The 23,519-nt window shown below is 48.4% G+C and overlaps 1 protein-coding gene across 5 annotated transcripts in view; it reads right to left on the bottom strand.

Moving 5' to 3' along the window:
* Positions 1–1,890: 1,890 nt before the first annotated feature.
* Positions 1,891–23,519, bottom strand: part of FLVCR2 (FLVCR choline and putative heme transporter 2) — a 50,940-nt gene continuing 29,311 nt past the window's right edge. The window contains exons 6-11 of one of the 5 annotated variants that reach the window (XR_001374026.3): positions 19,061–19,171; positions 18,177–18,282; positions 16,716–16,827; positions 16,262–16,317; positions 13,626–13,723; positions 1,891–3,502 (exon numbers count right to left, since the gene is read on the bottom strand). Coding sequence is in view for 2 of the 5 variants with exons in the window: in XM_019499234.2 (XP_019354779.2) it covers positions 3,446–3,502; positions 13,501–13,584; positions 16,262–16,317; positions 16,716–16,827; positions 18,177–18,282; positions 19,061–19,171 (526 nt within the window). In the remaining 3 variants the exon portion in view is untranslated. Of the gene's footprint in view, positions 3,503–13,500; positions 13,585–13,625; positions 13,724–15,312; positions 15,526–16,261; positions 16,318–16,715; positions 16,828–18,176; positions 18,283–19,060; positions 19,172–23,519 lie in introns of those variants that run through there. The other 4 variants (XM_019499234.2, XR_001374025.3, XR_001374024.3 and 1 more) reach the window with 4 other exon arrangements.

Here is a 23,519-nt window from a genome sequence, read left to right as displayed (position 1 = left end):
AGCCCTCTTGACCTGTCAAGAGGGAGGCCCCAACTCTTCCCTTCCTCTGCACCTGATGACATGCAAGCAGAAGTGTCCAGGAAAACTTTGCTACTTTTTTCCCCCATTCAAGCTGCCATTTTCTTTGCTGGCTGGTGACACTGAACTAGCTACAACTTCCTGTCTGGTCTCCCACATGAGCAAAATGCCCAGCTCTGGGCAACAGGTTTGTGCATAATGTGCTGCTCCCAAAAGTAGACAATCTGGGCTGTGCCTCAGCTTAGATGAGAAGTTGGTAGGGGTTGTCAGCTCCATCATGAAGCTGGTATGTAAGAGGAGTGGAGATTACAGCAGATATGGAGGAGAACAGGCAGTTACAAGTCATCAGTTGTCTGTGATCCAGGCCAGAGGTCAGTTCTGTGGAACTGCCACAGCAGTCCAGGTGAGAAGGAATTGTATGGGGTCTTAAGATCAACTATAATGTCTATGGAGGAGCGTGGACCTGGTCCCTTTCCTCAGTATGTCCGTGCCTCTGGGGTTTTCTACATCCACAGCTCTCCTAGTGGCAGCCCCAGTAGGACTAGACTACATACAAACAATCAAGACAGCCACAAGGATACAGCTGTTAAATACAAATTTTGTTTAAAAATGCAAAGAATCCAGTCAACACTTTCCCAAGGTCTTTTGAGATCATGTAGGCCTGAGAAATGCCCTAGTAATTAGCCAGATCATTGTAAATTGGTATTGCTGGAAAGCCTGGAGTTAACAAAATCCCCTTTCCCCCTTTGTGGAGAGGTATGTTGGTCTAGGGCACCCTTTTTGCTTCAGAGAAAGTGCAGGTCTAACAGGCCTGGAACTGTAGCTTGCAAAGCCCTCTGTGGTAAGAAGTAATTGAGAAGGAAGAGAGCTTTCACCACATGATCAGTTGCTTCACCTGGCCCCAGGAACTCATACTGCTTCACGGTGTCCAAGTACTTCAATGCAAAGGAGCCTGAAAACCTACAAAAGCAGATGGAAGTGAAGAGCCAACTGACATAGCTCATCAGTGGTCATGGCTGCTTAAGTAGGCAGGAACCAAAAGCCAAGGGGCCTGAAGCTCCCAGCTACCAGTAGAAAAGAATATCCCACGCATCTGAGCAATACACTGAAACAATCAGAGGGCAAAGAGCTCTAGGGCCAGGGACAGAATTTACATAAATCAGTATAAGTGATTGGAAGCTGGTTCAAATCTGTAACACAACAGAAGTTCAGTGTACATAAACTGCTTCCAAATGGGCCAAAACTGGTTTAAGATAAGCCTGGAAGGATGGAGTATCAGACTTAACTGATTTAGGTTAAATCGGCTTATTGAACTTCCATCCCAGCTGCCCTCCAAATTCAAGTTAACTCACAGTTCCCTAGCATCCCAGGATGTTTTTCACCCCTCTCACAAACCACCCCATTCACAGGTTGGGTGGGCTACCCTTGTCCCAAGCTATCTGCTCCAGCCAAGCAGGGAAGCATGGTCTAGTACCCCCTGGCTTCTGGCCTGGACCACTGCAGGCATATAACTGCATTTCCAGGATCAAAAGTGAATGTCTGTTCACTTGCTGTATCAGTTTAACCTATGCAGCTTATAGACTAACCTGCAAAGACTGAATCGATTCAGTCGTCAGCACTGTGACTATCTATACTTAGCCTAGGTAATTGGGTATGAATTGCATGTCAGGAAGTGAGTAGAGAACAACAGAACAGAGGGGTGAAATTAACACGGAGCAAAGGCAGAGGATAAGACTGATTGGCAGTTCTGCCCATAAAATGGATTTTTCTGTCCTGCAAACAAGAAGTTGAGATTTCTCTCTTATCTGAATCAAGAAGAGGAAAAAGCAAGAATGTGGAAGTGTTTTCTTACCACTCTAAATTTAAAAAACATTGTTTGAGCCAAAACCATTTCATTTTTATAAAATTTGAAATTATTTTTATATAAAACTTTTAACATTGAAATAGAAGGAAGGTCATTTCACCACAAGGAGGTGTTTTAAAACACAAGATTTTTTATAACTTTTTTCTAAAATAAAATATCAAAATTGACACAATTGCACAAAAACTTTTGATTATATCAAAAGCAGCACTCTGATAGGGAAATGAGCTGTATGTATCAGTTCATAAGATTTAAGTTTTGAAAACTTGACTAAACCTGATTTCATTAAGAACACTTGAAAATCTCCAATGCCACTTTCCTTATCTTTGTCAACTGAGCATTTGCTGCATTTGACAGCACTTGCATAATGTTGGAAAAGGGAGGAAGGGAAAGCCAGTGATGGTTCAGGAGAGGGGAGAGGCTGCATGACTGGAAATGGGAAGGGAAGTAGGGCTGATGTTCCTGACTAGACGTCAGAAAGTGGGAGTGTGGGGGAGGGAAGACTGATGATGAATGAGAGGTGAAGCATCCAAAAGATATGTAGTTTCCAGTTATGAATAAAATCCAGGGAATCCCTGTCAGAGCCACCTGGGCCCCCTTCACTGTGAAACTTTAAGACTAATGACTTGGGTAAAGGGGTGTAGTCACAGCTGTTCGTCTCAGACAGCCACAAAACACATAATCAACACTGTACAAGGTGCTTTAACCAGTAAGGACATGGTCTGGGACCCAAGGAATTCAGTCTCCAGTCAGAATTATTGCTACAATGGTCCTTGAGGCTAGTGCCACGTATTAGTTCAGCTAGTCCACACTGCACTTTGAAGAGGCCAGACCTGGCCCTGCAGGGAGGAGAAGCAGTTGCACTGGCCATCGGCACTTATGCTGGTGCTTCCTAAATTTTCTTTAAAACCTGTCACTCTAGAAGCATCAGAGTAACTTGATTAAAATATAATATCACATTAGTCCATAAAACAAAACTCTGAGATGGGAGGCCCCTGTCCAAAGCCAAGAGCTGCTGATGGAAGTCATGGTGCTTTGCAAGGGCTGGGGACACGAGAGGCTTAGCCATTCAGGTCATGGGTGACAGGTACTGCAGTGCTGAACTAGGGCAGACCCATCACTTCTGAAGGAAGGGTCATGCCCGGTGTTGGGGGATGCTCACAATGTTGTCCTATGCCCTTCACAAAGCAGGTTCTTGTTTTGGCTTCTTTGGAAGAGGAGACAAGGGCAGAAGCACACACCCTAGGCCGTATTTGCTCAGTGCTTTGCTGGACTTGGGATTTAGAGGCACTGGTGTTACAGGTTGATAGGAGACCTGAAGCCAATACATTTGCTCAGTATCCCTGCTGAGCAACAGGCTCTCCAACACAGGATGCAGCAGTGAAAACAGATTCAGGCTGAGGACAGTGACTCTAGCCCCAGTCTCTTCTTTCCATTTTCTCTGTGAGCAGCTTCCTAGAGTCCCACTGCCATGCTACGTGCATAACAGAAGGATCGTGCTGGTGGCAAAGATAGGGCTAAGGAAAGATGGCAGGCAGCATCCCCCAGCTCTGCCACCCCTCCCTCTTACAGCCTCGATTCCTCAAGGATCATTGGAGCAGTGGAGCCCTCAGGTACTTCTTCCTGCAAGTCAGAGAAAGGAGCATGGTCAGAGCACCAGGTGGCCAGGGCTGGGCTTTGAGAGAGCCCACAGGGCCCAAAGAGCAGCAATTCACAGAGCACAGCCGCCCCCACACCCTAAGGAAAGGGCCCAAAGATGAATAACTACCACCATCCTCAGAGAGCTCAGCTCTGGGACTGCACTTGGTTCCCCCACCCCAACAACACCCCTGCTCAGGTTGAGCTTTTATTCAACCAGCAAGGCACCACTGAGAATAGTCCAGCTCAATCCTCTTTGCAACCACCCTTCAGGTACTTGAAGGCTGTTACTGAATCCCCCCCTCAGTCTTCTCTTCTCCAGACAAAATAACCCCAGTTCCCTCAGCCTCTCCTCGGAAGTCATGAGCCTCAGGCCCTTAACTATTTTCATTGGATTCCAATTTGTCTACATCCTTTCTATAGCGGGGAGCCCAAAACTGGACAGAGTGCTCCAGATGTGGCCTCACCAGTACCAAATAGAAGGGAATAATCACTTCCCTCGATCTGCTGGCAATGTTCTTACTAATGTAGGATCTATAGTATAGTATAGTATAGTATAGTATAGTATAGTATAGTATAGTATAGTATAGTATAGTATGTGTGTATGCTGGGCTGTGGGGAAGGGGCATAGAGCATGTTGGGGGGCTGTAGGAGCAGGGTATGGGTGTGTGGCATTTGTGGGGTGTGAAGGAGGGTGGGTGGGTGGGTGGGGTGCTCCCTCCTTGGTGCAGCAGCAGCAGGCAGGAACACTCAGGGCACTCATGTCCCATGGGGTACAGCTCTGGCCATTGCTACACAATCCCAGTGAGGAGCACAGCCCTCACCAGGCCACCTCTATCCCCAGCACTCCCTGCTGCACAAGTGCACCTTGCACTCGCGTGTCACTAGAAGGAAGCCCCATGTGCTGGAGCCAGCTGCCTTTGCCACTCCCTGCCGTGCAGGTCTCAGGACTCCACTGGAAGTGGAGGGGAGGAGCCCTGCCCCAGCTTTCCTGCGGAGTCCTGGGACCTGCACAGCAGGCAGCAGCAAAAACAGCCAGCTCCAGCATGTGGGGCTTCCCTCCAGTGGCATGCAAGTGCAGGGGCTGCACATCCATGGCAGGGAGCACTGGTGGGGCTATGCTGCTCACCACAATGTGCGGCACTGGCTGGAACCGCACACCACTGGACATAAGCGTCCCGAGCACCCCTGCCGCCTCCTGCTGCTGCTGCCACTACCTGCCAGGGCTGCATGCAATGGAGGGAGTGTCGGGGTGGGGGGTGTCCCCACACCCTATCCACCCTCCCTCACACCCAAGTTCCATGCTGCTACCACCCCCCTGGGTGAGGGCTCCATGCTGATGCCAGCCCCAGCCCCACACTGTGCTCCCACCAAGCTGCAGCTCCCCCCTCCGCTCCCGTCCCTGCCCTTGCCCCTTCCCTACCTGGTATCTGAAGCAAGTAAGATGCCAGGGAAGCCAAGCAGGTCCCCAGGGGCAGCTGCAGCAGTGGCAGCAGCAGCCCCACCCAGAAGCTGCATGCTGGCCAGGCCTTTTCACCCACGAGGGTGGGAGTAAGGCTCAATAGGGAATGTTGGGGGGGGTAAAATATGTGGGTGCCTCACTCCCACCTTCATGGAAGGAAGGGTTGGGCAGGGTACAATTAGTTGATGGGCATTGCAGGCTGGATGAAAAAGTGCCTGGTGTACCAGATCCAGCCTGTGGGCCATATTTTGCCTGTCCCTGATCTATACACTCTGTAGGATTTACAGAGAGGAAAAAAAAATGTAGGCAGATACAACTTTCCTGCCTATGAGAGGGAGGAGGCTGTGAAATCATTTCCCCAAGAGAAAAGCACAGAGACCCAAGACAACTGTATGCAGCCTGGAGTAAGATCCTATACTGGTCCCAGGATTAGACGAGACAGGATTAACCACAGCATTTTCAGCTTGGGTTGCACTGATGCCATTTAGAGATCAATAACTCGTCCCTAGGCTTCCTGTTGATCCATGGCAGTCTTTCAACCCCCACATTCCAAGGTAGCTGAAAAAGAAGAGCTGGTACCCTCAGTGAATCTCTCTGCTGCCTGCATTTATAGTGCCAGCCCTTCTGTTACAATAAGACCCAATAGTCACTCTTCTGTGAAGTCAAACGATCTCAGTAACAGGCCCGAGCTCTGAGCAGAATAGAACCAGAGAATGGGCACCATTTAACTCACTGGTACTCAGGCCTGTGCACACTCCCTAGTACAGTTAGGTTCCATTTCCTGCAGCTGATCAGGCTGCAAAAAGGACTGCTTCTATCTTGCATGATCACAGAAATCCAGGTGCAGATGTCACCATCCTAAACTAGACCTGGCTTGCAGGGTAACATGCTGCATGGAGACAAAAGTGCTGCATCTTTCCCAAATACACCGAGGACCTCAAATATCCCGAAAACACCAGAGAGAACAACAGTCCACAGAGTCCCCCCTGGCCTTTTCACAGAGAGTTTTTCTGGGCAGCCCTTTGCTAACTGCCAGGAGAGGGCAGGGCTCCAGAGAAGAGGGACAGGCACCTGCTCACTGCAGCCCTCAAGAGAGGGCTCGGACCACCTCTCTCACTGCATGTTCTCCTCTCAGGAGTATTCAGTAAGCTAGTTTGCTAAAGGCAGAAGTAGACTGCAGCTTTTTCTGTCATCAACAGAAGAAATCGGAGATGAACTACCCTGCGAGTCCTCTATCACAGCTTTGCCAGCAAGTCCGCAAAGAGATCCCTCAGATTTCTTTCAAAGGACTCCTCTCTGTGCCATTTAAGCTAGGCCCTAAAGAGTTCACCAAGCCAAAACAAATCAGAGTTAGTTTATTTGAACTAGTTATCAGAAAAACGTTCTTAGTGTTAGAACAGAGGCAGTGGAATAAACTGTCTACAGAAGTATGGAATCTCCTTCATTGGAGGTTTTCAAGAAAAGGCTGGACAAGCATTGGTCCAGTATAGATTAAGAGTAGCGATGCCTGGAGTGTGCTGGGAGGAGTAACAGCTAATAAGCCCAGGAGATTCCCCAGGCAAAGTGTAAGAAGCAGCTACAGGGCACAAGCGATAAGCAAGGTAAAGGAATGAAGTGGTATCATTCTAAGCTTCCTTTCCCTGCAGTTCCCTTTCTCCGCAGCTCAGGAACCAGGAAAAAACACTCTTCAGCCCAGAGCAGATGGAAATTGGAGGGGACTGTGCTCAGCAGCAGTAGAATGAAGGAGAGCTCCATAACAAGTTTAGGCAAGAAGATTTAAAAGGAGCTGAGAAAAATTGATGGAGGGACAGGATGACAGAACAGGGAGTTTTGGCTCTCCAGTCAGGGTGTGAGATGCATGAAGTTGTGTTTGTGGCCTCCAGGCTGCAGTGCAAAGTGCAGTGCCTGCTTCTGGGCTTCGCTGGTCACCATGTGAGCCAAGAAGGATGTTTCCATTTCTGCTTGCTACTGGGGTCTAGGTTGTTTTTTTTTTCCCCACCTTCCTCAGAAGCACTGGGTGTTAGCCACAGCCAAGAATAGGGATTTTGACTCAGGTATGCTGATGCTCCTGCTGGAAATTCACAACACCCAGAGGTTCCTGCCTTCCTGCCCAAGGGGTCTTTAGTCCTTCACCCAGGATCAGACCAGTCACTGTATTTAGGATAGATTAGAACAGATTGGCATGGTCCCTTCCTTGGATGTCCTTAACCAGTTTAACAAACTACTTCCTACAGCCCAAAAGATCTTACAAAGTTAAACAGAAGTATCCCTGGGGAAGAAAAAGGTCAGGGGACCTCCTAACAGGCTGTTCAGATGTCAGTAGCTAGAGGGAGTGACCCTTTCACCAGCCATGAAGAGAGAGCATGAAGGGAGAGCAGACCTAGGTAAGCTAAGAGGACACGAGAGGCTGGGCCTGAGAGCCTGGCTGGAACAAGACCCAGGAGGCTTTTGGTGATTTTAAGTTAGATCTTCAGATGCCAGTACAGTTTCCCCACCCATCATACCTTCATGCCCCACTTACCTTTCACCTCCATTTCAGCTACAGGAACAAAGGTTAATAAACCTGCAAGTTCACACAGTGAATCAGCTTTGGGGAACAAAGGCATTGCACACCAGGAGCAAGCAGTAGGGGCGATACATAAAGACACAGGCATTGGGAACAAGGCAAGAAAGCTGACTGCCTGAGGTAGGAAAGGATGGTTGCTTGCCACATAACTCTGAAGTTCAACAGAGCAAAGTATCTTGATATCTCCAAAGAGATAGCAGGCTGGACACGTTCCTCCCTCAGATGTGATCTATACCCCATCTAACACAATTCCAGGAGTTTTGCTAGCTACAGATTTTTGCCAGAGGTAACTGAAGCTGTGATGTGCTGGTAAGTCAGAGAAACTGGAATCAGTACTCTCCACTAAACCTGGAGATAAGCAGCTCATTGGAGCAAAAGAGGCAACAGACTTTTGGCTAGCACTGCATCAGAGATGCTTACAAGCCAAAACACTTGCACACCTGACCCATTCACGTGACAACACAAGCATTGTCACTAACAAGCCACTAAAGCAAGATTCTGTCTGGTAGTGTAAATGAGACCAGCACTATCGTTCCCGAGACATGGCACCCAACACAGGATCTGAAGGCACGATAATGGTGCATCTTCTCTGCCAGACAGAACCATTCTTTAACCAAACCCTCAAACGTGGCTGTGTTTGTATTCTTTAAACTAGTGATTCTCAACGGTTTTAAGACTCAAGGCACCCCTTGTTAGATTCAAGGCCCTCCATGGAAAATACCAGCTCTTAGCAAATGATAAAGCCATTCTGTTGCAAAAAAATCAGAAAGACCATGACAGGTTAGAATGCTTTTGACACTGGATTCTTATTTGAAACCTCTAGGTTTATCTTGTGAATAATGCATAGGTGTTTTCAGTAGTAATACTGTATGGCTCCCTTAAAAGGATCTCATGGTACCCTGGGGTGCCACAGTACCATGGCTGAAAGTAACTGCTTTCAATGCCCAAATTCAGGGAATACCGACATTAGGATTTCCTCACAGCACCGCTGATTCACATGCATTGCATTCATAGTATTTCCAAGTATAATATAACATTTCCTGCACAAATCTAGTATTACAAGAGAAAGCAGAATCAAGGTTAAAAAAAAAAAAAATCTCAACTCCAGCCCTGTACACTGCTTTAAAATACAGTCTCTTGATATCCTAAGGAGCTATATAATATAAATCAAGATGGAGTGTGTTAAAATCCCCAAGTATAAACCAATTTTAAGAAATGTGAAGTACATTCATTGAAAGGTATTCTATATTTGGTTTAAAACAATCTCTACTGGAAAAGCCAAGGTGGAACAAAATCAGCTCTGCCATCTTGGAATCATGCACACACTCTGAAATGAGTTTTTGTTGTTCATTTAACTACAACAAAAACTTTTTCTGAATAAATCTTTAAAAAGCTTTCTGGAAAAATTATTGCTGAGCTGAGACTAAGCATAAAACATGCCACCTACCACCTACACGGACATTGATCATGTCAGAAAGCAGGCATAAGATAGCAAGCAAACTACAAAGGAAAGAAAAAGAATGGATGCAGGATGTTAAGCTCAGTTACATGCTCTGTGCTACTGGCACTCACTGTATAATGCAGTGTGTGGACATAGTTTAAATGTCTATGGAATTAGCAGGCATGACCTCGTGATAGTTTTGGATTGCATTTGCTTTCAAACTACATTTAAGAGAGAAGAGGGAATTTGGTCTAGATGGCCCTAGAACAGCAGATTATAGAAAGTTAACCCAACAGGACATTTCAGATCCTACTTGATGCAATGAGTGATAGCACTGAGAGAACTGATTGGACTGGAGAGTTAGACTAGAAGGTAAAATGTCTAACACAGCCATAAAAGCAGTTTAACTCCCACTGAAATATCACAATGTTAATTGCAAAAGTTATTTTACTACTACCATTTATCTGAAGAGTACTTCCTACGAGATGACTCCCTCTCCTTCCTATACAGGGAAAACAAACCTGCTTGGCTAAGCCTGTACCCTGGACTGGGGGAAGCACATCCCAAAATGAGGGGCCCTTCCAGAGAACACGGTCCAGTACCATTGTTACCCCTTGCCCACAGGCAACACAGATTTGCCCTAGGTTGCTGAGGGCAGCACAGAAGCCCATGGAAGCTTCCTTGACTAGTAAGTGATGAGCAAGATGGAAGGGGCACAGTATAACCCTGAGTCCAAGGACACTTTGCTCAGCTGGCAGTTTAAGATAGCACACCTTTCTGCTTCCAGAAGGAGCCCATTTCCTCTGGTCTCTCTGAGGCACTAACACAAACCTCCCCTCGCAGCTCATGTTGCACTCCCTGCCCAGAGCAGAACCAGAGTTTCATGCAGGCACTCCCTGACGGCTTGGGTCCAAACACATGATTACAGTATGTGGTACCAACAAGATGTTCTGCACTTTATTTAGCCACTTGACTGCTGTTACTTTGTGGCCCCATGGAAAGTATCCAAGTTCTGAAGAACATCACAAATCTAACCCCACACCGTCTTCTAGGCTGTGCTTCTGGACAGCAGACACCAGGCTGCAGGCCCTCTAATCCCAATTCCATTTAAAATCCCAGCCCCAGAACCTTTTGCAAACTCTCCAAATGCAGCAGTTCACCACTTCTGTGTGATGCAAATACAACTGGGTTCAGCACATGGGAATAGCTCCAAAGAAAACTGGTGCACCAGCCTCTCAGCCACTCCCTGGAAGGGTTTCTCAAGCCAAATCGCACTGCCAGCAAGGAGGACCAGGCACTTGACATTCGAGGAGCAGTGGGGGCCAAGCTTTTTGGCAAACAAGCCACAAATCAGTCCCAAATTTTCCCCAGGTGCCACTCAACCCCTTCCCCATCTGCTGACCTAATTTCTGCTATGTGCTAGGAATGAAGCCTAAGGTGGGAAGACACTGCATTGCTAGCACCACTATACTACATAACAGTGTCTGAGACTTGCCCAAGTACTGCCTTTACCACTCCCCACCCCCACACTTTTTTTTTTTGTTTTGTTTTTTAAATCAAACAGGTCAGAGAATAAGCAGCAGTTGTCCTGAGTCTCAGGTTGTCTCCATTTCAGTCATGAGGTGTAACTACAGTACTGGTAGGTAGATCCATGCAAACATTAATCTAGATCAAAAGTGTCAACTCAGCCCTGCAGGCTGTATGACTGGCATGGAACCAGTCCATGGGCCAAATGAATGGCACAGGGCCAGCCCCACAGGCCAGATCAGGCCCATAGCACTTGCTCTGTCCAATCCAGGATCACACCACAAGCCCCAGCCAGTCCAGGACCCATGCTTCACATGGAGCTCACAGCAGACTGGCTGAAGTGGGTGCCGCATGCAGCATATGTCCTAGACACTAGATCTGACAAGCAGGAGCATGGGCACCCAGACAGGCCCTTTGTGCATGCCACATGTAGGGGCTGCACATGGGGCTAGTCCAGCATGCACCATCTGTGGATCAACTCAAGACCACGGAGTAGCACCAGGGGCCACGTGACGGAGCTCCATGGGCTGGATCTAGGCCATGGGCTGTATCGTTGACATGCCTGATCTAGATAGCTTGGGTGCTGGTAACTTTTAATCAATGAAGCCACCAAGTAAGTCCCAGGCTTCAAAGTGAGCTCATACAAGCCATGCTGAAACCTGCATCACCACAACTTCATTGATATGAAGAAGAAGGCCAATGTGGTACCTATCTTCAAGAAAGGGAGGAAGGTGGATCCGGCTAACTATAGGCCCATCAGCCTGACTTCTATCCCGGGGAAGATCTTAGAAAAGTTTATTAAGGAGGCCATCCTTAATGGACTGGCCGACGCCAACATCTTAAGGGATAGCCAGCACGGGTTTGTCGCGGGTAGGTCTTGCTTGACCAATCTCATTTCCTTCTACGACCAGATGACCTATCACCTGGACAAGGGAGATGAGATTGATGTCATATATCTTGACTTCAAAAAAGCCTTCGATCTGGTGTCCCATGATCGTCTCTTGGAGAAACTGGCCAATTGTCGCCTTGGGTCCACCACGATCCACTGGCTGGAAAATTGGCTCCGGGGTCGGACCCAGAGGGTAGTAATTGATGGAAGTCACTCATCGTGGTGTCCTGTGACCAGTGGGGTCCCCCAGGGCTCTGTCCTTGGACCCATACTGTTCAACATCTTCATTAATGATGTGGACACTGGAGTCAGAAGCGGACTGGCCAAGTTCGCAGATGACACCAAACTTTGGGGCAAAGCATCCACACCAGAAGACAGGCGGGTGATCCAGGCTGACCTGGACAGGCTCAGCAAGTGGGCAGACAAGAATCTGATGGTGTTCAACGCCGATAAATGCAAGGTTCTCCACCTTGGGAAAAAAACCCACAGCATCCTTATAGGCTCAGCAGTGCTGTGTTGGCTAGCACTGTGGAAGAAAGGGACTTGGGGGTCATCATTGACCACAAGATGAACATAAGCCTGCAATGCGATGCTGCGGCTAGTAAAGCGACCAAAACGCTGGCTTGCATCCATAGATGCTTCTCAAGCAAATCCCAGGACGTCATTCTCCCCCTGTACTCGGCCTTGGTGAGGCCGCAGCTGGAGTACTGCGTCCAGTTTTGGGCTCCACAATTCAAAAAGGATGTGGAGAAGCTTGAGAGAGTCCAGAGAAGAGCCACGCGCATGATCAGAGGTCAGGGAAGCAGACCCTACGATGACAGGCTGAGAGCCCTGGGGCTCTTTAGCCTGGAAAAGCACAGGCTCAGGGTTGATTTGATGGCCACCTACAAGTTTATCAGGGGTGACCACCAGTATCTGGGGGAACGTTTGTTCACCAGAGTGCCCCAAGGGATGACGAGGTCGAATGATCACAAACTACTACAAGATCGTTTCAGGCTGGACATAAGGAAGAATTTCTTTACTGTCCGAGCCCCCAAGGTCTGGAACAGCCTGCCACCGGAGGTTGTTCAAGCGCCTTCATTGAACACCTTCAAGATGAAACTGGATGCTTATCTTGCTGGGATCCTATGACCCCAGCTGACTTCCTGCCCTTTGGGCGGGGGGCTGGACTCGATGATCTTCCGAGGTCCCTTCCAGCCCTAATATCTATGAAATCTATGAAATATCAGTACCCAAGGTAGCTAGGTCAGTCAGCTCAGATATGCCCACCCATGCTGTGATCACACAGCGTAGACATACCTCACAAGATCTCAGTTCAAAAGGCCTGTCTTTCCATGCCCACGTGTGCCCTCTGCACACACTCACACAGCCAGGAGTATGCTCTGTTTGTGCTCTACTATGATGCACTGTGCACTACTATGATAGCAACAGACAAACCTAAGACTGGTGTTGCCATCACACTATTCTCAGTCCTGAATAGCAGCCCTTGCCTACTGGGCTTCTTTGCTGCACACCACTAAGTAATATACATGCATTAGAGGGCAAGCCTTGAAACATCTAGAGCAGGGTGGGTAGCTTTGGAGGGCAGCCAGCCGGAGCAAAGTGAGAGGCTGAATAAGCAGGGAGCAACAAAGCGTTAAATACGCCAAGCAGCAGCTGAGGAGTCAGCTCAAGCACAGTCTAGATTTAGAGACTTAACAGCAGAGCACTGCACAATTTACACTCACCCTCATACCAAAAGGCACCAACCCAATGGCTCAGTTATTGCCAAAGGATTTCATACTCTCTGCGTTGCCAGGGCAGCTCTCTCACACAATTCCAGACAGCAGCTCTGACTAAGGGAGGCTGGGATGTAAATTTAATAACTGTTACAGCCCTGTCTCTAAAAACATCTATTCTTCCCTTCCCTGATGTATTTACTCAGTTGAATGCTCTTTCCGCTGCCTTTCCTTTCCACCCTACCCCCACTAACTCCAGCCCAAATAAGCTAACAGCATCAACTCTCATTTTTCTCATGGTCCCACAAATTCATCCCCTTCTGTTTGCTCCTCCTCCCCACCCTATGACCCAGACAGGCCAGGAGTCAGCCCATCTGTACCTCAAGATCCCCACTCTCTCTGCTTGCTGCTGCCATTTCTTGAGTCAGTCCTGCAAGTGCCATTGGTTTGGTGCCAGTGCCACCCTGAAAGTGATTAGACAAGCAGATTAGTGTGATTCTCCTACCTTGTGTGTGCGAGCTAGTAAGCAGGAATGGGAAGTGATGGGGTTAAGGCTACAAGCTACTGTCCGTAATCCGTGATCTGACTGCTGCCCTGGAGTCTCTGAAACAACAGCCATGTGTCATGATCCCAGGAATGGGGACAAGAGGGGAGAAAGAGAAATCATCCATTCCTAAAAAGAAGCAGCCCTGAAGTGCCCAACTGATTGGAAAGCAAGCAGGGCTCCTGATGAAGCTCTGGCAGCATCTTCTATGAGGAAAAGCTCAGTTCAAAGCTTCCTTCAGGAGCAGTGGATGCAAGCCAAGGCCAGCATTTCACCCTGCCCTTCTTCTCACTGGGGCTTCTGTTTAACACGCCGCTGCTGCCCCCCCCGAGTGCAAGTCAGACAGACTAGTACCTTAGTGGGAGGTAATGGACTGGAATCCTTCATCTCCCCCACTCAGTGCATGACAATCAATCCATTCCCTTTTATGTTATGGAGTGACCAGTTGGCCAGACCATACACCAAGAGGAAATTCATGGACTAATAGCTAAGAAGCCTGTGCATACAGCTTTATTTCATAAAGGATGCTTGCTATCTTATTTGTTGTTACTGACCTGCCTGCTCCACTTGCCTTCTTACTTTGGGAAATGTCTGTTATAACAGACATGCAAAGGAGCTAGGCAGAGGTCAAACTGTGGGGTAGTGAGATTTCTACTGAAAATGGCACTTGAAGGGCCTTTGTTATCTGAGTATCTATATGACTCCTTGTTTTAAGACCCTTTAATGCAGCTCTACCCTTAACAATACTAGTTCCTGAGTCTCCCTCACCAGTTTCAGGACAGCAGTTTTACATCTGTCGAAAGATTAGTTGTGCCTCCCCTGCCCTTCTAACACCTCCCAGCTGCAGCCCACCATTTTATTGTGGATTTACATAAAGTTCCAGTAGCTTATTTGGCCTCATCCCAGGCCTCCAGTTCATTTGAAGGGAGTCACTGGGTCTGATGAAGCAAAGGAGGATGTTATTAGTAGTCTTTATATCCAAAGACTTCCCTGATTTCAAGATCCTGTCAAGGTTCCTTTCATCACTGCCTAGGTGTCTTCTGGATTTACAAATCACATTTGGGCTAAGACTGATACATCTTTAGCCCTAGAGCTGGAAGGTCCATCACCCTTGGGGCCTTGTCCCTACAAATCCTGGATTCCCTCCTTCAGTGAGCAAATGGAGATTGAAAAAGCCCAGGCTTTGGGGTAGGACTGATGCAGGCAGCTGCAGATCTACAATAGTGAGCTGTATCCTACCACTGCATTCACAAAAGGAAGTGATTATCCAGGCTGTCCTGTGCTCATTTATGTGCTGGGGAACTCAGCATGGCACAGATTCATATTGCTCCCCTCATGAGTGATTTGATTCTGGAATTCAATTGCCTGTCCAGGAAGCTTACTGAATTCTGCCCACAGGGGAGTTTACCTGCTGTAATGCAGGGTGAACAGGGACTTATCAGGTGAGTACACTGTAGCTCATCCCCAGCCAGATAGAAATTGTGGCCATTTTCTATTTCCCCTGCTCCAGAATTATATTTGTGGGACTGTGTGTGTGTGTGGGGGGGGGGGGGGGGGGCGGCAGCAGGGGAGTGCCCCTTGTGTATTTCATCCCATGTGTTTTATGTTTGCGCCATTTCTAACGAAAAGCATCTTATTTAAAATACACCTTCCAGGGCGGCCAGTCGGAGCAGGGTGGCCAGAAGGCCTCTTGGAGCCACCGGTCTCTCCAGATGGGAGTGGTTAGAGATTATCTGGTGGAAGGCGGCATTGTCTTCCAAAAAGCTGCGATTCGAGTCAGCAGGGAACTAAGCTTATGCACTTTGCTAGCCAGTGTCGCTGACAGCTTCGGGAACGCTGGGTGGACGTCTCTGCTAACGTCCTGGAAGAGGAGCCCAGAGCCAGTGAGGACAAGAGACAGAAAGCTACAGAAGAAAACAGTCAAGCCCTCCCTTTCCCCTTAGGAGTCGCTGGGGAGGTTTTCCACTGCTAGTAATTCACTAGAGGCTACTCACGTGCATACCTAGGGCTACATTAACCTCTCAAGACTCAAGGGATGCCATGCCCTTCACTTGAGTGTGACTAGGAGCTATGCAGCCACATCTAGTGGACTAAGCACAGGGCCAGTTCAAATGGGCAGAGTTCTTATTGTAGCTATGCCACCGCCTTCCACTCTGCAGCCCACAATCAGACACTTAAAAAAGGGACCCAACAGCAATTGGATCCACTCCAGGGGGGCTATCAACATGTGCTCAGAGTGCTCTGGAGATAGGCATCTCTGTGGATAGGCTAAAGCATTAACTCACACTCACAAGAACAAAGGGTGTACTTGTCTCTCTACTCCCAGCTCCCTCACCTATCCTTAGCCACTAAAAGAAAACCAGAACACAAGCCAGCTCTGCAGACTTGTGAAGGGCCAACATTTAGTGATATACAGCGCCATCAGAGTATGCACATGGCTCCATACTTGGCTTGACCAAGATCATGGCTACAAGGGGGAACCCTTGGGGCTTAACAGGTGATTGTAGGAACAACAGAAGATAGTCACAGTTAGAGGGAAAAAGGTAGATCAGGGATTGCCCTAAGCTAATGGCAGGGATCAGAGGGGCTTTACTCACAGTCTGTTCACTTTCCAGATTGGCCTGCTGTCTGCGGAGGTCAGCCTTAATGAATGCTGAGAAACAGAAGGCACAGGAGAAACAGGAAGACAGTGAGTTACCACACAGGTCCCAAATGAAGCTTCCTAGAGCTCAAAAGGTAAGGTTAAGTGGGGCACTCCCAACACCTGGATGAGAAAGGAAGGATTTCTTTGGGCCCAGCCATGGAGAAGCCTCATCTTGCTCCATTCCCAGACAGAGCCATGGACAGAGAGACTGGAACCACCTGCTAGTGACAGAGAGTAGGTGGCACAGCAAAAGGAGGCATCAGCAGCACACTGCAGGCACTGCTGTTCCAGTGTCTGTTTTGCTGGAGTTTCCCTGAAGGCACAGTGGTGTGGAAATCATCCTTCACTCTGCATGCCAAGTTCCACATGTCAGCTACAGACAGACACACACTGGGGAGCAGATTTACCAGTTATGATGGTCCCTACAAGCAGGAAGGAGCAAAGGAAGATGTTTCCTGCCCATGTCCCAAAGTGATCCATGATTTGTCCTTGGCTGATGGTAAAAATTATTCCAAAAACCTGCAATACACAAGAACAGATAAGACGTTGTTGCTGTTCTGTTTGCTAAACAGCAACACAACTCAATGAGCAACTTTCCAACACTATAGTGGATCCAGAACACACAGGCAGGCTTGCAGTTGAAGCTGTATTAGAAATAAAAAAATAAATCTAGAAGACTTGTCTCCTCATGGCTAGAGAGAGGCAAGTTTGGCTTGCAGGCTGGAATTCCCTCTCAGCAAGGACAGGCAGAACTTTGTTGCTGAGGGCAACACTGAAGAGGGGTCAGGAGGTCCAGTATCCTGCATGATTTTCCTGGGTAAATGAGGGGAGGACACCAGGGAAGTTTGGGGTTACCATATTTACCCAAATCCAAGATGACCCTGAAATTAAGACAACCCCATAACAATTAGGTTCTATATATGTAAGATTTATTTATGCGTTATAACTTTTCCATGCATAGAATCTAATTATTGGAGGATCACTTTAAATTTATCCCTCCCACTGCTGCAGCAGGGAAAAAAAAAAAAAAAAAATCAGTGGTAGTGGGGACAAGTGCTAGGGCAGACAATAGGGGGCAGGCAGTGAGGTAGGACAAGATCAAGCAGCTTGCCCTCTGCTACCCATCTCCTTCACCACTCCCCCCCCTCCATCACCACTTCTGTCCCCTTCCCTCCTCACCACTTCTTCCTCCTGCCACAGTCTCTGCCTCCACCTCACCTTTGCTCCAGTGCTGGCAGGCTCTATCCCTGTTCCAGCTCAGAGCACAGACCATGGCCCCAGCCCCACCTAGTAGCAGTGATGGCAGCATGGCAGGTCTGGTACTGACCACAGGCCCTAGCTAGAGCTACTGCCACTGCTACCTGGCCATTCTGGGGCCATGCTCAATGCCCCATGGAAATGGGGACAGAACCTGGCGCAATGGAGCAAGGGTATGCAGCACAGGTAGGGTGGGCACAGGTAGGGGTAAGGGGGATGAAAGGCAGAACTAGTGAAGAAGGAGCAAGCAGGAAGCAGTTGTGGCTCCAGTCCCAAACCCAAGTCAGGCTGAAGCAGCAGCAGCTGCCTGCTCCTCCATTGCCTCATACTTAGTTCCAAGGTGAGGGGCTATTTTCTCCGCAACTGAAATAGGGAGGAAAACCTCATCTTGGAATCAAATAAATATAGTAAATTCTGTTATCTGACAACAGTCAAACAAGAATCAAAGGTCTAGCAGGGTCTTTGATAGCTCTGAAGCAGGGTCTCTCTTAAAAGCACAAGGCACAGGTTTCCAAGAGAGGCAGGCTACCAGATGGCATGAACAGATGGTCTGAACCAGATTAGGCCTCAGAGGCTTTCAGGGTGCTCTATTGTACAGTTCCTGCATGTACCTGTGCAGACACGTTAAGGAGGCCTGAAGACGTTCCCTCTGACTCTGGATAAGTTAGCTCTGCAGCATACTCAAAGCCCAGGGGCAGGTACCCCGTCATGAAGAACCTACAGAGCAGGAGGTGGAAAAGGGAAGAATCAACAGCTGTAAGAGGAAGTAGTGGAGAAAGCAGGAAACAGCACAGATCCCAGTTGCCTCCTAACATTATGACTCCGCAGAACAGACATGCTGTCCTTCTCCTTCTCTCCCAGCTGCCTGCCTCACTGGCAGGAAGGATCCAGTTCACCTCAAACAATTATGCCTGCAGCCTTGGGACTTTGGGCCAGGCCTGCAGGAGCAGAGAAAACAGAAAGGGATCTCTTCACTGTTGCCGGGATGACACATTCAAGTCATCCCATTAATACTAGTCTGAAGGGTAAAATGCCTGGAATTCTCTAAGATAGATGCCGAGTCCCAGACTGGCCTGTGGACTATTTGAGAACCACCTGCCAGCATAGCTCTCATTGCCCCTCCCTCACTCCCACCTGCTTCCTGAAAGCACTTCAAGCTGCAGCCCCCCATGAGCAGGGTGGTGAAAGGCTGCTGGGACAGAGGGCCAGCAGGAACTACTGCTCATGTTCCTGAGCTCTCCCCGTCAGGAGATTTTAGAGAGACTGAGGAAGAAGAGGACACCCTATCCCCCTCCCTAGGAAGCTCCAGACACAGACCCTACCCCATCCCCACCCCCTGCTGCTGCTGGGCTGTGTGACCTGCTTTTACAGCACTAGGGCAGAGGGCAATGCCACAGGCAGCAGGAAGCCTGGTAGTTGGGGTCTGCAGGCATGTGTTCAGGAGCTGCTCCCACTGGGGAGGAAGAGTACACAACAACATGGCACAGGAGCTTACCCCAGAGCACCTGCTGTCACGAAGACCACCCAGAGGTGGCCAAGGCTCAGGGTGAAAGTGTAGACCACCAGGCCCACCAGGGACATGATGTAAACCACAAGTGTTGTATATCTGTAAGACAAAGACCAGTCATCTCACTGTGATTCAACACCTCTTCTGCCCCTTCCACCCGGGGATCTCCATACATTTTCACACAGTAGCAAGGGAAGCTACACACCACCCCTCCTCCCAGCAAGATGACAGCAAAAGAATCCCTACTGCACAGACAGGGAACACTGAATCAAAACCCAGAGGAGGAACACACACTAGGGCAGTGACAGCCCAGAGCATAGCCCTGGAGTCCCGAGTCACTGTGAAAAGCCAGGGAAAAGCCCAAATGGAAGTAAGGTTCTATTACATGCAAGTTAAGCAAGACAAATCCCTATTTTTTGCACCTGGACTCTGGGCAAATGATGGCTATGATCAAAAGAGTGCCCTGAGCTCAATAACCAATTCAATTACATTTATCTGGGAAGGGGAGAAGGAGTAGAAGGTCCCCTAGGATCTCCTAATAGTTTTGTTCTGCAAGACAACAAAAGGACAGAGGTGACAGAATGATGTCTTAAAAAACTATAGAGGCTTGGTGTGAGAGAGGAAAAAAGGAACCTGTTTTCACAGCAAAGGAGTAGAGAGATGAACGGCAGGGGTAAACAGACATACAGACAGACTAGGATTTGAAGTACCTTGAAGCCCTTGAGGACTCTGATCCAAGCCCAAAGTACCTTCTAGAGAGGTATGGGGGAGAGCAGGGAAACAACACACAGGCAGAGATGCTGGATAGGTGCTTATTGCACTAATCTCTCTTTTGTGCTGCCTATATAAAAAGCAAGTGCACTATAAACCTTTGCAAAGACTGCACATTACATACTTCAATGTTATATGTCCCTCGAAAGCTGTACTGTAACCCAGAGCGCTTTGAAGTCTGGAGCTCTGGGAAAGGGTGGTTTTTACCTACTGAAATACGTTGGGGAAGGGGAGAGATTAGGTTGGGTAGCCAAGATACAAGGTTCCACTTCTGTGAAGGGCTAACAGATAGCCCGTGCTGAGGGAGTGGGTCAGAGAGGCCAAGGAAAAGGTCGGTGCTGGAGCCAACCTGAACAAAGAGAAGGAATAGGAATAAATTCCAGCAAGACCATTTCAGGCTGGACATAAGGAAGAATTTCTTCACTGTCCAAGCCCCCAAGGTCTGGAATAGCTTGTCACCAGAGGTGGTTCATGCACCTACACTGAACGCCTTCAAGAAAAGTTTGGATGCTTATCTTGCTGGGATCCTATGATGCCAGCTGACTTCCTGCCCCTTGGGCAGGGGGCTGGACTCGATCTTCTGAGGCCCCTTCCAGCCCTAATGTCTATGAAATCTACAAGCACAAAGAGCACACAGGCCCAGTGAGACTTCACTGGGTGAGTCGCACATTGTCCTCACCATGGCCAGCAGTTGTATCTCGTAAATGGTGCTTTTGTTTGAACTCCTCTGGGTTCTAATCTAAAGCTGCAACACCTCATTGTTGCATTTTTTTTCCCCCCAAACAAAACTCCAACCTAACTTAATTTTGAAGAATCCAGGGTTCTAAAATGCCTTGCTATTAACAACTCCTGAAGCTGGGAAATGGCCCAGAAGCTGAGATTCATCCCTTTTCTCTAGTGAAAAGGTGGCTGAGAGATGTGATGACCACGTGTGGTCAGGACTGCATTTCATATTGAGTGGTAAGGCAGTATCAGCATGCAACAGAGGAAGGGACTAGAGATTCTCAGAACACACGCTTCCCACTTCTCTGAGCCTGGAGTTTTCTGGCTTAGTGCTGGGGATGGGCAGTTGGGGAATACAGCTTACTATCCTCTCTAGGGCCTTTAGACAAGACCAGTGCCCCTATGGAAGCACAGATGCATCATTCATTGAAGGGGACTGGTGACCAGTCTACTCTGGATACAGGCATCTACTGAATGTTAAGACATCAGCAAGCTGAAAAGGTACCACCTACCTTTGGAGAGTGGGAGGCAAATATAGATGGCACAGCAGGCACCAGAGCAGAGATGCCTCCCTCCTCCTCTGCCCACCGAGTTGCTTTGGGTGGACACAATGAATTGAGAGACACAGTGACGCAACAAACCTGTTAAAAACCATAGGCTGGGAGCATGAACCCCAGTAGAGCTGCAGCGACACACCAGGAGGTACAAGTCAGAGTCAACATCCACCCAGAAGCAGAATCCAGCTCCATAGCAGTCCCTGGATGTAGAGAATTGCCCCAGAGGTGGCAGTTTGGGGATTTCCCCACAGCCAACCCCTCAGTGCAGCAGATGCTGCTTTCTACAGAAAACTACTCCCAGAGACTCATTCTAGCAGGGAAAATGTAAACCAGATCTACCAATTAACTGATACTCTGAGCATCCCACACACCAGTGCTAACAACATTCAGCTAAAGAAGGCCTGCCTGGCATAGGGACATTGCAAGCAAAATGTCAAGATGCCCTTGGCTCTCAGGGGGTTGCACTAGACATGCTGAGACAGAAAGAGAAAAAAAACCCAAGGGGAACAAAGAGTAGGAAGGAGGCATTTCACAGGGAACTGAGTTCAGTGCTGCTCTCACAGGGCTAATAAATGTTACCCTACTGGGCACAGGAACAGACAGCATTCCTGAGAGGACTTCCTCCTATGGAGCTGAATGGAAGCAAATGACTACTAGACTTGCTATGCAACAACTCCTTCCTGCTGTTTCTGAAGTGCTGTGAAGCAGGGCTGGGTTAACATGTGTTGTTCTTAACAGCCTGGCTGCTGCTTGCTGCCATTTCTGGATCACTGCATGCAGCACAGCTGGGTTCATGCCTGTCATCTTTGGAAACCTTGCTGCAGTTATAGCCCTAGGAGACGGGAATACACCCCATCACTAACTGCACTGTTGCTGCTCTGTAATCTTCAGCTCTTTCCAGTGCTGTGATATGGCCCAGACTGGCACAGCTGGGGCATGTGATGTTCTCAGCCTCCCTGAATAGAATTGTTGCTGCACAGAAATCATAGTGTCAAGGACTTTGCGGTTATTCAACAGCATCTGGAAGGCAGGTCTCAGCAGCAGGAAAACAATGCTGAGTTTGTTTCAGAGGCTTGCGGCTATGTGGGAGCAGTGCTGCATTGGGTGGTGTATCGTGTGTACTCAGTGGGCTAAGCTCATCCCTGATACAACTTTACTGACTTTGGGCCACAATGAAGGATAGATTTAGCCCAGTGTGGGCAGGACACCAGACATTTGGGCCCAGTGTAGGTTTCTCTAAAACCCCAAATATGCATGCAAATATTCTACAGAATCTGCATTTTTTTTCCCCCTCAGTGAAAAGCCTGTGTGTTTTGTAATGGTGCCTACCTCAGGCAGGCAGATGCTCTGGTGATAGCACAGGCAGGTACTAATGCAGACAGATGGCATCAAGAAGCCAAAGGCAAGCACATGAGAAGCAAAGTTGCCAAATTCTGTTATTTTAAGTGAAAACTGCATCTGCCGTGCTGAAGATCTCATCCTATGGAATCAGGGCATGGAGACAATGATGTTGCAAGGAAGGATACATCTTTGTATCCTTTTTGAATTTGCATGACATGTGATCAGGAGTCAAATGGGCCTGTATCCTTGTATCTGTGCTGGCAGGCAAGGCCAGAGGCAGACCTAAGACTGAAGACCTGCTGCTTTTTATTTGGGATATTCAGGGCACAAGGTTGATTCCTGAAGACCCCCAGGGCTGTCTTCCAACTGGCCGGCTCTCCAGAATCTGGGCTGCCTTCAGTGAAAGGGTATAACAGAACCTCCTGAATGCAGATGGGACCTTGTCTACTCTTGAAATAATGTGTTTGGGCTTATACATGGTTCCAAGGATGTGCTCTTGGGAACACTCTCCAAAACAGGGGGCAGAGCAGCTCCTGGTGGAAACCAGAAACCTGGCTGGACCCTTGAGTCTGACTGGGGGAAAGGGTGAGATCCTGGGAGGCTGGAAACTGCCTTAAGTGGCTCCTATTGCTGGTGACTCTCTCAGCTGAATTACAGTTAGAAAGCTGATATCACTAAGCACTCGTTAAAAACAGAACGTAAGCACTGCATTGTTCCAGCCTGGTTTACATCCTAGATCTTGCCTCAGATGCCCCCCACCTCCTCTTCTACTAACAGTGCAGATCTCAATGTCCCTTTCCTTACCTTCTCCCATTCCCATCTTCATGCCTACTGCCAAGCCAGCCTGCTGCCCTCTCTTCCAAAGACTGGCCTGTTCCATGAGCATTGCAGAGGAAAGGCATTTTCAGTAACCAAAAACTGAAGACGCAAGGGATTTAATAGCAGCCTTCAACTAACTACCTGAAGAGTGGTTCCAAAGAGGATGGAGCTGCTTTATTCTCAGTGGTGGCAGATGACAGAACAAGGAGCAATGGTCTCAGGTTGCAGCAAGGAAA

Source organism: Alligator mississippiensis, chromosome 2 (assembly GCF_030867095.1).
Source record: "Alligator mississippiensis isolate rAllMis1 chromosome 2, rAllMis1, whole genome shotgun sequence".
NCBI lineage: Eukaryota > Metazoa > Chordata > Crocodylia > Alligatoridae > Alligator > Alligator mississippiensis.
Note: the sequence above shows the minus strand (reverse complement) of the source record. Positions and strands in the feature narration are given on the sequence as shown.